Source organism: Chrysemys picta, chromosome 4, assembly GCF_011386835.1.
Source record: "Chrysemys picta bellii isolate R12L10 chromosome 4, ASM1138683v2, whole genome shotgun sequence".
In the NCBI taxonomy this organism is placed as follows: domain Eukaryota; kingdom Metazoa; phylum Chordata; order Testudines; family Emydidae; genus Chrysemys; species Chrysemys picta.
This window is the reverse complement of record NC_088794.1, coordinates 63063785-63078221: the sequence shown is the minus strand read 5'-3', so window position 1 is coordinate 63078221 and position 14437 is coordinate 63063785. Positions and strand designations below refer to the sequence as shown.

At 57.0% G+C, this 14437-nt stretch overlaps 1 protein-coding gene across 4 annotated transcripts in view; it reads left to right on the top strand.

Moving 5' to 3' along the window:
* Positions 1 to 14437, top strand: part of LOC101950669 (copine-5) — a 181410-nt gene that overhangs the window by 79703 nt on the left and 87270 nt on the right. For all 4 annotated transcript variants that reach the window (XM_065592444.1, XM_042861853.2, XM_042861852.2 and 1 more), the window contains 2 exons: positions 10476 to 10579; positions 12356 to 12460. In XM_065592444.1, coding sequence (XP_065448516.1) covers positions 10476 to 10579; positions 12356 to 12460 — 209 coding nt within the window. The remainder of the gene's footprint in view (positions 1 to 10475; positions 10580 to 12355; positions 12461 to 14437) is intronic.

Sequence of the window (14437 nt, the reverse complement as noted above, 5' to 3'; positions counted from 1 at the left end):
CAGGGAGACTCCCTCATGGTATCTTCCCCCAGTGCTGTCCTGTGCTGCGCGGCCCTCCCAGCATGGCCCCGATCCCCTCTCTCCCCCTGCATGGATTGAGAGGCCCTAGCCCATCACCTGCTCCCGTCTCCTCAATCTTCAGCAGCTGCTTTCCACGCGCACAGATAGTTGCCAGCTCCGCGCTCCAGCCTGACCCCAGCCGGTGACCTGTGGTGAGGCTCCATGCCGGCTGGGAAGCTGAGAGGCAGGGGTTGCGGGGAGCAGAGCTAGGTTGGGAACACACATTGCGGGAGGAGAGCGGTGCCTGAGGAGGGATAATTACTCCTGATTAATATTTGATCACTTAATCTTGCCAAGCAGAAAGGCCCAGGAGGGGGAGGGGACGGCATGAGGAATATTGCGCAGTCAGGGCTTTTACTTGTTTTGCTTTGTTCTCTTATTAAACATTTGTGGCTGAACATAATGCTCTGAGAAGTGGGCAGAACGCAAGCAAGGGCCAGGCAAGCTTCCCCCGGCACAGATCTGCTGGTGCCCCTCAGTCTTGACTCACAGCCTCCTGCTATCCCAGCCCTGGGCTCCCTCCAGCCGTCCAGCTCTGCTGGTGCCCCTCACTCCCATCCCGCAGCCCCCTGCTAGCCCAACCCTGGACTCCCCACACCCAGCTCTGCCAGTGTCCCTCTCTCTGTTGCAGAGATGCTGGCAGTCCCTGAGGATGGGTTTGTAAATCAGCTGGTGTAAATCAACCTCACACTGCTGCTGCAGTCCATTGAGTAACACTGATTTATATCCCTTACTGCAAATCTCAGGGCTGTCCACGGCAGGACATGGAGCATACCCAGATCTCACCCAGGCTCCAAAGCATGGTCAGCTCAGCACATCAGTGCTTCTCCAGCAAGGCTCGCTGGTGGCCCTGTGCACCAGGGTCCTGCCCTCTGGCTTGCTGCTTCCCCCACCACTGGGGCATGCATGGCCTCTTCTCTCCATGCAACGCTGCCTCTTCCTTGGTTCTTCCCAATCTGGACTGACCACCATTCTGTGCAGAACAGCCATTTTCCCATGCATGGCTACAGCTCTCCACCTGTCGCCAGCATCTTTGCTTGACCTACAGGTTCTTTGCATGACTCACTGCAGCTTTCCATGCATGGTGGTGAATGTAGGTAGGTGATAGATAGATAGATGTGGTGTATGGTGATAGATCTATCAATAGATTAGATAGATAGATGGATGGGGTGTATAGGGATGGACGGCGTGTATGAGGATGGATGGATGGATGGATGGAGGGACTCCAGAACCCTGCCTTGTTGAGCCAGACACGCTAGCCTGCTGCAACACAGACCCAGGTCTGGTCCACACCCCCAAAGCTGCAGACTTTAACCAAAAACTGCTTAGCAGGTCACCTATCTCCAGCATCCAGACACCCAGTTCCCAATGGGATCCAAACCCCAAATAAATCTGTTTTACTCTGTATGAAGCTTATATGGGATAAACTCATAAATTGTCTGCCCTCTATAACACAGATAGAGAGATATGCACAGCTGTTTGCTCCCCCAGGTATTAATCACTTACTCTGGGTTTACTAATAAACAAAAGTGATTTTATTAAGTATAAAAAGTAGGATTTAAGTGGTTGCAAGTAATAACAGACAGAACAAAGTAAGTTACCAAGTAAAATAAAACAAAACACGCAAGTCTACGCCTAATACATTAAGAAACTATTTACAGGTAAATCTCAGCCTCAGAGATGTTCCAATAAGCTTCTTTCACAGACTAGACTCCTTCCTGGTCTGGGCCCAATCCTTTCCCCTGGTACAGTCCTGGTTAGTTCCAGCAGGAATCTTAGGTGAAAAGCAGGGGCTTTCTCATGACTTGGACCATCCTGTGTTCTCTTCCACCCCCTTTTATAGCTTTGGCACAAGGCAGGAATCTTTTGTCACTCTGGATCCCCACCCCTCCTTCTACATGGAAAAGCGCCAGGTTTAAGATGGATTCCACCATTCTTCCTGGGCTGGCTTACTGAACACAGGAAGGCTAACAAGTAAACAGAGCCATTTACAACCAATTGTCCTAGTCAATGGGAGCCATCAAGATTCTAAACCATCATCAATGGCCCACACTTTGCATAATTACAATAGTACCTCAGAGTTATACTTTATATTTCTAGCTTCAGATACAAGAATGATACATGCATACAAATAGGATGAACACTCTGAGTAGATTATAACCTTTGTAATGATACTTTACAAGAGACCTTTTGCATGAAGCATATTCCAGTTACATTATATTCACGCTCATTAGCATATTTCCTAAAACATATGGAGTGCAACGTCACAGTTCCCTAGCGAGCTTTGATCTACCCACTTCGAAACAGGAGGGGATCAGAGGACCGGTTAGTGCGTAGTGGGCTGGTGCACTGTGGATTGACGCCCCTGCTTGGCACACAGTAACTGTTCATCTAGCCAAGCCCTAAATCGAATACAACCACCATCTTTCCTGGGGGTGCATCGTCATCCACACAAGCAGCCTCTCCAGATCAAATCCCCCAGGTGTCGGGATACAGCTTTTCTGCAGCACGGCAGTTAGTCTGCAGCAGAACCAGGTGGTTCCGGGGCTGGAGCCTCGGCTGGCATGATCGGCACAGCTGTGTCACAGTTGATAGCAGAGTCCCATGGGCACCAGCCAAGGGCTCCGGCCCATGGGCTTCAGCGAGTCACAGTCTGGGTGTGTGGGGTGGCTCTGAAAGAGTTAATAGGAGTGTGGGCCACGCCCAGTTCCAGATGAGCCCTGCTGGGGGAGGAGCTGGGTGGTTACCCAGAGCAGAAGAGGGCTGCAGGGGGTGGGCAGGGCTGCTGCTCTCCCTCCCTTGGCAGGGGAGAGGCTGGCAGGGTCGGAGAGGAAGCCTGGCTGGCCCTGGGATTGTCTCTCGAGTGAAGAACCTGGCAAGAGGTCAGGAGAGTTGGAGAAGCCACCATGGTGGAGCACGCTGCAGTGGTGCCAGCTCTGGCCCGGGGAGACATTCAGCTGAGGGGCGCAGCAGGGGAAACTCAAGAGGAACAGGCGTTTCAGCCTAGAGAGGCAGAAGTGGTTTCAGTTTGTGTTGGGGGGACTTGTCAGTAGACTCCAGGGGGACCCTGCGAGCCCCTGCCCTGAAAGGAGGGTGAACCTTGAGAACCGTGAGCTTGGCAGATGGAAGCCCTGTGAAGCCCTGAGACAAGGGGCGGAAGGACCTCTGGGCCCAGTGTCGGGGCTGAGAGCTCACACAAGGGCTTGGAATTATTTGTTAGATTGTTACCCTGGTGGGGGGGACTAGGAGAGACTTGGCCGAAGGCTGTCACGGGAAGAGGCAACCACCACGGGCCTGGAGCAGCTGTCAGCAGGGGCGCTAGATGAGGCACAGCCAGCCACAAGGGCCTCGCCAGCGGCATGTCCACCCTTCTGCAGTGGGGGTGAGGTGACGGAGGACAGCTGTCCCCAGCGCTTTGAGTGGGGCATTAACAGAACCACTGTCGGACTCCCGCAGGCCCTGCTCCCCAGGAAGGGTCTAAGTGCTGAGCGAATCCCTGTAACCGGGCGACACCGGATCACAGCAGCGCCGGGCAAGTGGAACGATGGTCCTACCCCACCGGCCCAGCCTGTGGCCTGGACGTAACCTCCTTCCTTGGCCATCATCCCCAGCAGCAAGCGCAGTATCCTGCGCAGAGCACCCTGGGTGGCCTGCCTTGTACGTTGGAGAGGGGACGTGCTAGACCAGGCTCATCGCTGGGCTGGATCCTCAGCTAACGGGTGTAACTGCACCGGGGTCAGTGGGGCAGCAGGGGTAACACCAGTGGAGCCAGGCCAGTTTACTCTGGCCCTGGGCTCCTGGGCTGGCACCCAGCAGAGGCTGGGCAGGGTCTGTGGGGGTGGCATCAGGACACTGTCCAAGCTCTGCTCGAGCCCTGGGCCTGCCTTCACCTTGGCGCTCGGAGAAGGAGGCTGCGAGCCCCTAAGTCCTGCTGTGTCTGTGGGTGCTGGTGTTTCTGAGCGGGAAGCTCTGCTCCGGGAATCCAGTCCATTCCTCTGAGTCGGGCCGTGGGGCACCCGCCTGAAGAGCCAGCTGTACCGCCCAGGGAATGGCTCCCCTGAGAAAACCCAGCAAGCGAGCAGGTCCGAGTGTGTGAGTGTGTGTGTGTAGCAGTGAGCGGGTACAAGTATGTGCGTGTGTGTAGCAGTGAATGGGTACGAATGTGTGTGTGTAGCAATGAGCGGGTACAAGTATGTGCATGTGTGTAGCAGTGAATCGGTACGAGTGTGCATGTGTAGCAGTGAGCAGGTACAAGTATGTGTGTGTGTGTGTAGCAATGTGCAGTTATGAGTGTGTGCGTAGTGGTGTGCAGGTACAAGTGTGTGTGTAGTGGCGTGCGTGTGTGGATGTGTGTGTAGCGATGTGCAGGTACGTGTGTGTGTACTGGTGTGCAGGTGTGTGTGTGTGTAGTGTTATGCATGTGTGGATGTGTGTAGCAGTGTGTGGGTACGTGTGTGTGTGTGTGAGGTGATCTGCAAGTACGTGTGTGTGTGTAGTGGTGTGTGTGTGTGGATGTGTGTGTAGCGGTGTGTGGGTACGTGTGTGTGTGTGGCGATCTGCAGGTACGAGTGTGTGTGTAGTGGTGTCCGTGTGTGGATGTGTGTGTAGCGGTGTGCGGGTATGTGTGTGTGTAGTGGTGTGCAGGTGTGTGTGTAGTGGTGTGCATGTGTGGATGTGTGTGTAGCGGTGTGTGGGTACATGTGTGTGTGTGTAGCAGTGTGTGGGTACGTGTGTGTGTGTAGTGGTGTGCGTGTGTGGATTTGTGTGTAGCGGTATGCGGGTATGTGTGTGTGTAGTGGTGTGCGTGTGTGGATGTGTGTGTAGCGGTGTGCGGGTATGTGTGTGTGTGTAGTGGTGTGCATGTGTGTCTGTGTGTAGCGGTGTGTGGGTACGTGTGTGTGTGTGTGAAGCGATCTGCAGGTACGACTGTGCAGACAGCGCGTTAGGTGCCCATTTGGTGTCTAGCCCGACTCAGGCAGGCTCCCAGGACTTTTCTCCTCCATCAGTGCAGCCCCTGTGCCATGAAGTGCCCCACTGTCTTCCATGGGGAGCTGGCGGCTCTTTTGTTCAGGGTCCTGTCCCCAGCTCAGAGCCCTGCCTGGCTGCCCAGGCCGTGGAGGAGCGCCCCCACGGGCTCTCCTGCTCAGGCAGACCCTGCCTCTCCGGGAGCAGACTGCTCCTGGCAGCTCGTGCCTGTGCCCAGGAGACACAGACGGGGCTACCCACGAATGCAGCAGGAGGCAGCTGGCACAAGCTTGCAGAGTGTGACCCTCGGTGACCGCTCCTTGGGAGCCAGCCCGTCTGTTATCACCAACTGCTGCATTGCTGCGTGGTGGGGGCCGCAGCCGGGCCATGTGCACCCTCCGCTCCACTGGGAAACCCGGACAGCTCCAAACTCAGCCCAGGGCAACTCCCACATGGGCACATGGCCCCCAAACAGCCAATTGCTGGCCCCACAGACACACCCACTCTAAACACCACCTACACAGAGGCACACACCCACACCCATTTCACAGTCACACACGCTCACAAACATGCCCCACAAAAGATCCACACTGGCACGCTCTCCGGTGTACACGTTCTACACGTGTGTTTGTACACGTGCTCACACGCCTCCCCCACCACACTGGACATATCCTCCATGCCCCCCCTCCCATGCACTAGCCCAGACACCTGCATCCCCTCCCTTACAGGAACCTGCTGGAGCGAATACAAAGCAGCCCTGCCAGCTGTTCTGCTGCACAGAGGAATTCGCTCCCCTGTGCGCAGATGGGGCTGACACTGCAGGCTGAGCCGTTTGACTGGGGCCAGATTCTCCTCTCACTCCCACGCATTTGACACCTCTGGCACCACTGACTTCAGTAATGTCACTCCTGATTTACACTGGAGGGGAGAATTGGGCCCAGTGGAGTCACTCCTCATTGACACCGGGATGATGAGGGGGGAATTGGGCCCGGTGGAATCACTCTTGATTGACACCGGGGTGATGAGGGAGGAATTGGGCCCGGTGGAGTCACTCCTGATTGACACCGGGGTGATGAGTGGGGAATCAGGCCCGGTGGAGTCACTCCTGATTGACACCAGGATGATGAAGGAGGAATCGGGCCTGGTGGAGTCACTCCTGATTTACATCAGGGTGATGAGGGAGGGAATTGGGCCCGGTGGCTGAGGCCAGCCTGCCAGCTGGTGTGAAGATCACAAATCCTGGCAGAGGGTGAAGCAGCTCCCATCAGGGCTGCACCTCACCCAGCCCCGGCCAGGGACGGCAACACCTCCTCGGGCTTTGGATCCGTTGGAGAAAGGCACCTTCTCTATCCCGCGCAGAGCCCAGCAGAGGAGCAGGGTTGAGACTGGCGGGCAGCTTTCACAGGCAGCCAATGGTGCTGGTGCCTTGCGGGCCTTGGATGGGGTGTCCAGCCAGCATGGTGGTGTGGAAAGTGCTACCTCTGCTCCCTTCCCCGTCACGCTGAGGGGCTGGTGCCAGAGCCCACACAGTGTGTGGCAGCTGGCCCAGCAGCCGGGGCAGTGGGGTCGCTCTAGGGGCCTTTAAAGGATCCGTCCTATCCCAATGGGAGCTGGGGGCTTGCAGTTCCCATCAGCCTCCGCACTGAGCAGGTGTTCAGATGAGGGGCAGAGGGCACCACTGCTTCCTGCCCAACACTGGACCAGACTGCACCCTCATGGCAACTTTTGCTGCAGTCACTAGGGAGACTGGCATCATGGGGGTAACAGATGCTCCGCACAGCCCCTTATCCAAGGCTGCCTTCCACTGTCCGGGGGTCTCTGCCAGACTCCAGGGCGGGGGTGGGCAAACTTTTTGGCCGAAGGACCACATCTGGGTATGGAAATTGTATGGTGGGCCATGAATGCTCACAAAATTGGGGGTTGGAGTGTGGGAGGGGTGAGGGCTCTGGCTGGGGGAGCAGGCTCTGGAGTGGGGCCAGAAATGAGGAATTCAGGATGTGGGAGGGGGTTACAGGCTGGAGCAGGGGGTTGGGGTGCGGGGGGGGTGAGGGTTCTGGGATGGGGATGAGGGGTTGGGGGTGCAGGAGGGTGCTTCAGGCTGGGACTGAGGGGTTCAGAGGGCAGGAGGCGGATAAGGGATGGGGAGGAGGTTGGGGTGCTGGAGGGGGCCAGGTGTGCAGGCTCCGGGAGGCGCTTACCTCAAGCAGCTCCCGAAAACAGCAGCATGTGTCACGGAGTGTGGGGGGGCTCAGGGCCCTGCACCCCCGGCTTCCTGCGATTCACCATGACTCTCAGCTAGCCAGTAAAGCAGAAGGTTTATTTAGACGACAGGAACACAGTCCAAGACAGGTCTTTCAGTCACAGTCAACAGGATCCGCCCCAGTTAGGTCCATTTTGGGGTCCCAGGGCCCCACAGCCCCCTTGGGAGGTCAGAGCCCTGTCTACCTCCCAGCCATTCCACCAGCCAGCTCCTGAAACTCTCCCTTCAGTGACCCCTCCCACAGCCTTTGTTCAGTTTCCCCGGGCAAAGGTGTCACCTGGCCTCTAACTCCTTCCTGGGTTCTCATGTTACATGCTCAGGTATCTTCCCTCAAGGCCAGTCTCCCATCCCCCAATGCAGACCGTCCTAGCCAACCTCCCCTGCCTTCCCAGCCAACACTCCCCACTCAGCATTCAAAGACCACATTAAGAACAGTCCCAGTTCGTCACAGCATGTACCCCCCTCCGGCTCCTACGTGGAGGTGCAGCCAGATGGCTCTGCACAGGGCCCTGTCCGCAGGTGCCACCCTTGCATCTCCCATTGGCTGTGATTCCTGACCAATGGGAGCTGCGGGGGCGGCACTTGGGGTGGGGGCAGTGTGCGAAGCCCCCTGGCTGCCTCTACGTGTAGGAGCCAGAGGGGGGACATGCCGCTGCTTCTGGGAGCCGCACAGATCCATGGCATGTGCAGAGTGGGGCAAGCCCCCAACCCCGCTCCCCGCTGGAGCTGGACAAGCCCCAGACCCCACTCTCCGGTGGGAACTCAAGGCCGGATTAAAATGTCTGAAAGGCCTGATGCGGTCCCCAGGCTGTAGTTTACCCACCCCTGCTCCAGGGCATCTATAACGGGAGGCAGGGCTCAGGGAGCAGCCAGCCAGCCAGCCCTGCATTTGCAGTCTCTCCCCGCTGTCAGTTTCTGCTGCCTCGGCGCTTGGTTCAGCAGCCCCGGGTCCTATTCCCCAGGATTATTATAATAACATGTCACAGGTCTATAGCACCTTTCCTGTGGAAGGCTCAAAGGGCTTTGGGTAAGCATTATAAACCCCATCACGCAGAGCGGGAGACAAGCACACAGGGGAAGTGACCAGCCCAAGGTCGGTCTCCCCACCAGTAAGGGCAGAGCCAGGGATCCAGAAGTCCTGACTGCTAAGCCCCTCCTCTAAGCACAGACCACACTCCTTACCAGAGCTAGCGATGGAACCCAGGAGCCCTCCCAGTCCCCTGCTCTAACCACTAGACCAGGCTCCTCCGGGCTCAGTCACAAATGTATTCTGAAAGGGATGGAGTGGCTGGATCACTTGCTCACTGTGGAAATGCAGCCATCGCTGGGGCGGAGCACAGCAGCTGCTCACCCACACATGACCATGCTGTGCAACAACTTAGGGGAAGAGAAGAAAAGGATCCTGGAGCTAGCTGAAGCTGCAGGGGGGATTTGGTGCGGCACAGTAGGACCCAGGCTGGAATTTGGCCAGGACACTGGGGTTCTTTGGGGAAACGACCAGGGGATCTTTAAAATCCCCAGAGGATCAGTTTTACTGCTTGTCTAAATGGCAGCCCCTCCAGCAGCACAGCACCCCCTAGTGCCACGCTGGGGCATTGGCGTCAGCACTGACTGCCTGGGGAGAGCACCCCCTACTGACTGACTAATACCACTTCCTGCAGTTCCTGGGTTCTACTTGGAGACCTCTCATCTGGGGGCTGCGTCATGTGATCACAATAGGCCATGCACTTATTAATAAAAGACCCACATGGGCCAATCTAAGCTCGTGGAAACCAGAGGCTGCTAGTGGCAGTTCCAGGGATCGTTTAACCTCGCTACAGCCAGCAACAGCACCAAACCCCCCATCTCATAGTCAATGGCAAAGCCCGCCGGCAGCTCGGTGGTACGTCATCCCCCCACAGAACATGGAGTTGAGCAAAACTCAGCCATGGGAGAACCAGGAAATGCACAGTTAAGGGTTTCTCCTGCCCCCCCTTCCTGATAGGGAGCAGGTGTATGAGCCCAGCCCCTCCGCCCCTTCATCTCTGCTGCCCTCAGGAACTTCCCACACTGCCACCAACCGAGGCCCAGAGACGATGCTGGATTCCAGGCTCCATCTCCCTTTCAGCCCAGGCTGCTGGCATGTTGGCGCTGCCTAGGCTGCTGCCTCGGGGCGTTATGGCTTCATGGGGTTTGGTCCTTGTGGGTTGCCATGCGACATGGCGTGTCCCAAGCAGGGTGGGATGCACAGAGGGAGCTAACCCTGTACTAACGAGAGCTGCCCCAGCCACCAGAAAGGGGACCTGCCCCAAGGCTGACGTCTGCTCTGGTGTCTCCTCACGAACACATAGCGCATGCTCAGGCCAGGCCTCCCGCAGGGCCCAGCTGTGATGCTTTACATGGCAGTTCCTGGGCTTCCTGCACTGGGATGTAAGTCACCAGCCTCGCCCCTGCCCAGCAGCCCCTTTCTGTTGCTCCTGGTGGAGCTGTGAGGAGTCCCAGCTTGCTGGCTGCAGGCGAGGGTGGGCTTGGCACGGAACTTCCTCCCAGCTCAGATGGGCAGGGACCTCGGGGGGTTTGCCTTCCTCTGCAGCACAAGGACTCTCTGGGCATATCCCAGCAAATCAATTTGTTGCCACTGACAGGGTCTTGGGCGTAGGGCCCCTCGGTTCCTGAGGATGGCAATGCTTTGATCTAATTACAGACTTTGGGCTCAGTGCAGGGGCGGATGGGTGCCATTCGGGGCCTGTGCTACACAGGCAGCCAGGAGATGGTCTAGGGCCCTTCTGGACTTAAATGCTGTGAAGCTTCCCCTTGCATGGTCCTGCTGCTTTATCAACAAGCAACCTCTGCCCCACCGAGCCAGTCCTCTGCAGCCTCCCAGCTCTGCTGCTGCCCCTCAGTCCGAACCCCCAGCCCCTGCTAGCCCAGCCCTGGGCTCCCCCCAGCTCTGCTGCTGCTCCTCACTCCCCACCCACAGCCCCTGCTAGCCCAGTCCTAAGTCCCCTCCCAATTCCTCCAGCACATCCCAGTTCTGACCTGACTCCCCCTGCACTATGCCACCCTGGCTGCCCCAGGGCAGAGTGTACCCGTCAGGCTGTAGCTCTCTCCTCGACCACCCCCATGAGTGCAGGGCTGTTTCGGAGTCCGCTGGGCTGGTGGCATCCCCCGACCCTGGTGCCACTCACAGCGCGTATGCTTCTCCCTCCAGGACGTGGCCACAATGCAGTTCTGTGCCAACAAGCTGGACAAGAAAGATTTCTTCGGGAAGTCCGACCCCTTCATGGTGTTCTACCGAAGCAACGAGGATGGAACGTAAGTGCCAACCCAGCGCTCACCTCCCCAGGCTAGCAGGCCTGGGGCAGGGTCCCATGCCTACCTGCCATGGCGCCATGCTGGCCCCTCAAGGTTTCTCCCTCTTGCTTCCAGCCCTCTGCCTGGTTCAGGCAAAGAGCAGAGACAGCAGCATCCTTCAGCTGGGGATGGGTGGGAGGGGGAGAGGCCCTCACTGGCTAGCTGGGCCTGCCACACTCCCGTGGGGAAGCACAGGTGGAAACAGGGCTGGGGAGGTGTTCGCTGCTATGGCTGACCCCTGGTGCACTGATCAGTGTGAAGGAATGGGTGCATTCAGGCCTGAGCCAGCACCCAGGAGCCGTCACCCAGTGACGTGCATGGCACCCTAAAGCTGTGAGGAGTCAGGGACAGACAGCACCCTAGACAGCCTTGCTTTAGCTGGCAGTCTGGCAAAGGCCGCCGTTCCAAGAGTTAATGGCAGAATTCCCCTAGATTTCTTGCTGCACCTCAAGATACCTGGGAAGGGACCCTCGGGGTTGGCCATAACCTGCTACCGTGACTGGCTCCAGGGTGCTCAGCGGTGGGAGTGTCCGCCATGTAAAACACCACTCGGTTCCCAGCCCAGACAAACCTGTGGGATGCAACATGCATTAACCCCCTCCCACCCCCCGCCGCCATTCACACCCATGCAAAGTGCATGTGACAGCTCTGATCTGCTGGGCATGGGGACTGGTGCATCCCTAGGCAGCAGGGCGCGGGGAGCCAACCTCCCCTCGCAGCACATTGCAAGGTGCTGTATGAAATTCCTCCTGAGTTCTCCCGAATCCGGCAGATGAGAGAAGAAACGAGGCTGTAATTCCTCCGGGGGATGGGAACGCTTAATGAGCCGTGTGCCAAGTAGAATGGAGACATTCATCCCATTGATCTCTCTAAATCAAAGACAAACAGGGCAGGGGTGAGCTGGCGCTCCCATTCGGAGCACATGCCGCAGGCTTGCATCAAAGGCAGCCCCTCTGACTCCCCCCCCCGCCCGCCCCAAACTGCCTTCCTTCACTGTGCTGATCAGCATATTGCATGGGGCCTTGGAGACACGTCCCGTTTACCCTGGGCCTGCTGGACGCAGACATCTGGGAGGCTCACACCCAGGGTGGGTGCTGTAAGCAGGCCAGGTCCATAGCACGGTGAGACCCTGTGCTCCTTGAGTGCTCCCCAGAGGGGCAGGGCCTGAGCGTGAGTGGTTAAGGAGTCTGAGAAGTGCCTAGATGCGACAGCGAGGGGCACCCAGCACACTCAGCTCCCACTGACTTCAGTGGGAGTCATGAGCACTCAGGTCCTCTCAGGATCAGGCCCTGAGAGGCCAAAAGCTGACCGGCCCCTGCAGGCTGGTCTCCCCTCTCAGCCCTAGACCCTCTGTGTATCTGGGCTGAGGCCCATGGGTGCAGGAGCGAATTGAGTCTCACCCTGCCGCTGCCCGTATGGAGAGGATGTCGGGACATCCGTCTGCAGGGCTGGGAACTCGCTCCAAAGCCCGCTAGAGTGATGTGAAGGCTCCCGGTCTTTGGGTAAGGCGCCAGACAAGGCCGCAGGCTCTGAGGGGATTCTCCAGCCGCTAAAGCTTCGGTGGCAGCGTTTGCAAGGCCGGGCGAGTGTCCGTGGCGGCGTGAAGGCTAAGGGGCCGGGTTTGAAGGCCCCACACAGCCAGAGAGGCCCCTAACACAGTCTCCAGGAAGGCGTCAGGGCTCTCAGGGTTAGCCCATGGCTTGGTTGGATAACCACACGCCCCTCCCTGTCCCGCAGCTTCACCATCTGCCACAAAACGGAAGTGGTTAAGAACACGCTCAACCCTGTGTGGCAGGCATTCTCCATCCCTGTGCGAGCCCTCTGCAATGGAGACTACGACAGGTAGGGGCCCTCTTGTCTCCCCTACCCCCAACCTGCTGGCTTTGGGCTGGGGGGAGATGGGGTTAGGGTGGAGTAAGACTGCAAGTCCTGGATCCTCCCAAACATCGTTCCAAAGGGGCCTCTGGACAGCCTCTCGCCCCAGGGTGATTCTGCAGCTGCCCCCCTCCACAGCCGCTGCTCCCCCCGGAGGCGCCATGTGGGGTCCCTGCTACGGGTTGGCCTTTGACATAAGGTAACACAAACACGCAGAGACTGCCAGGTCAGAGGTCCTCCCCGCCTTTGGCTGTACGTCAGTGGCCGCTCTGTACCCTCTTCCTTTAGTCTTGTTGGCAGCTGCAGTAGCTCCACGGCTTCAAACAAGCCCAGATCCCCTTAAGGGTGTTCACAAATAAGCAGGCTGTTTGCTGCCAGGTGCCACGATCTCCCTGGCCTAGAGGCTGCCAGGAATCATAGCCATTAGAGATGAAAAAAAGGCACAGGGGGCTTTGAGTCCATCTACAGGCCCCCATCCAGCCAGTGCAGGATTGTTCCGATGAAGTGTACTGTCCGGTCCAGTCTTGTCTGAAGTCACTCCAGCGCTGGGGCTCTGATCCATAAGAACATAAGAATGGCCACACTGGGTCAGACCAAAGGTCCATCTAGCCCAGTATCCTGTCTGCCGACAGTGGCCAATGCCAGGTGCTCCAGAGGGAATCAACAGAACAGGAAATCATCAAGTGATTCATTCCCTGTTGCCCATTCCCAGCTTCTGGCAAACAGAGGCTAGGGACACCATTCCTGCCCATCCTGGCTAATGGCCATCGATGGACCTATCCTCCATGAATTTATCTAGTTCTTTTTTGAATCCAGTTATAGTCTTGGCCTTCACAACATCCTCTGGCAAGGAGTTCCACAGGTTGCCTGTGCGTTGTGTGAAGAAATACTTCCTTTTGTTTGTTTTAAATCTGCTGCCTATTAATTTCATTTGGTGACCCCTAGTTCTCGTGTTGTGAGAAGGAGTAAATAACACTTCCTCATTTACTTTCTCCACACCAGTCATGATTTTATAGACCTCTATCATATCCCTCCTTCATTGTCTCTTTTCCAAGCTGAACAGTCCCAGTCTTTTTAATCTCTCCTCACCTCCATACTCTAACAGAGCGGAGTGCTACACTATATGTATATGGGGCAATGGGAAGGGAAGACTTTCCTACCCACACCAACTCCAGTACAAAAGACTTCTGAGATCTAAAAGGACACTTCACCGTGTCACCGTAGCAAGGCACTTCAAAGGGGCTCTCCCTGTCTGAAATCCTCCAGCTCTGCAGGTTGGGCTCAGCTCTAGATTGGACAGCCCCTGGTTGATCTCAGCGGTAGCAGAGTGAGGGATGGGGCCGCCATCCCCGGAGACAGCTGCCTCCCTGCAGAGGCAGTGTGCTCAGAGAGTGATTGATGAGGCAGTGGGCGGCAGGGACGCAAATGGACAGGCCCTGGAGGTGGCTTCTTTGCTTTATTCAGAAAAGCCGGTAGCGCCTCTATATTTAAATCCCGGGGAAAAGTCAGTCGCCATTCCAGGGAGCAGGAGAGCCTGGCTGGGTGACAGGTGACTGACAAGAGTGCTAATCAGGCTAATGAGGGCACCTTCATGCTGACACACTGTACACAAAAATGCCAATTAGGGAGAGAATGAAGTCTAATAAGTACCATTAATCAACGCGACATACTCTGCACTCAGCCTGGGGTATTCATAAAACATAATGCCACATGCACTGCACGGCTCTCTATGTGTCGGGGATAAAGCCAGTGTTAATTACAGCCTTCTCTGGTGCAAACACACTAATAGTTACCTCTGCTTATAAGCTCTGCCTCTCCACCCCTGTACATTTCCAGGGCTAGCCTAAGAGCAGCCATTTCTGCGAAGCGTGAGCTGCCTGATCCTCTAGCTGTGCAATGGGAAGCTGGTCTCTCATCCTGAGGGTGGTTGGTCAATTGCCTTCT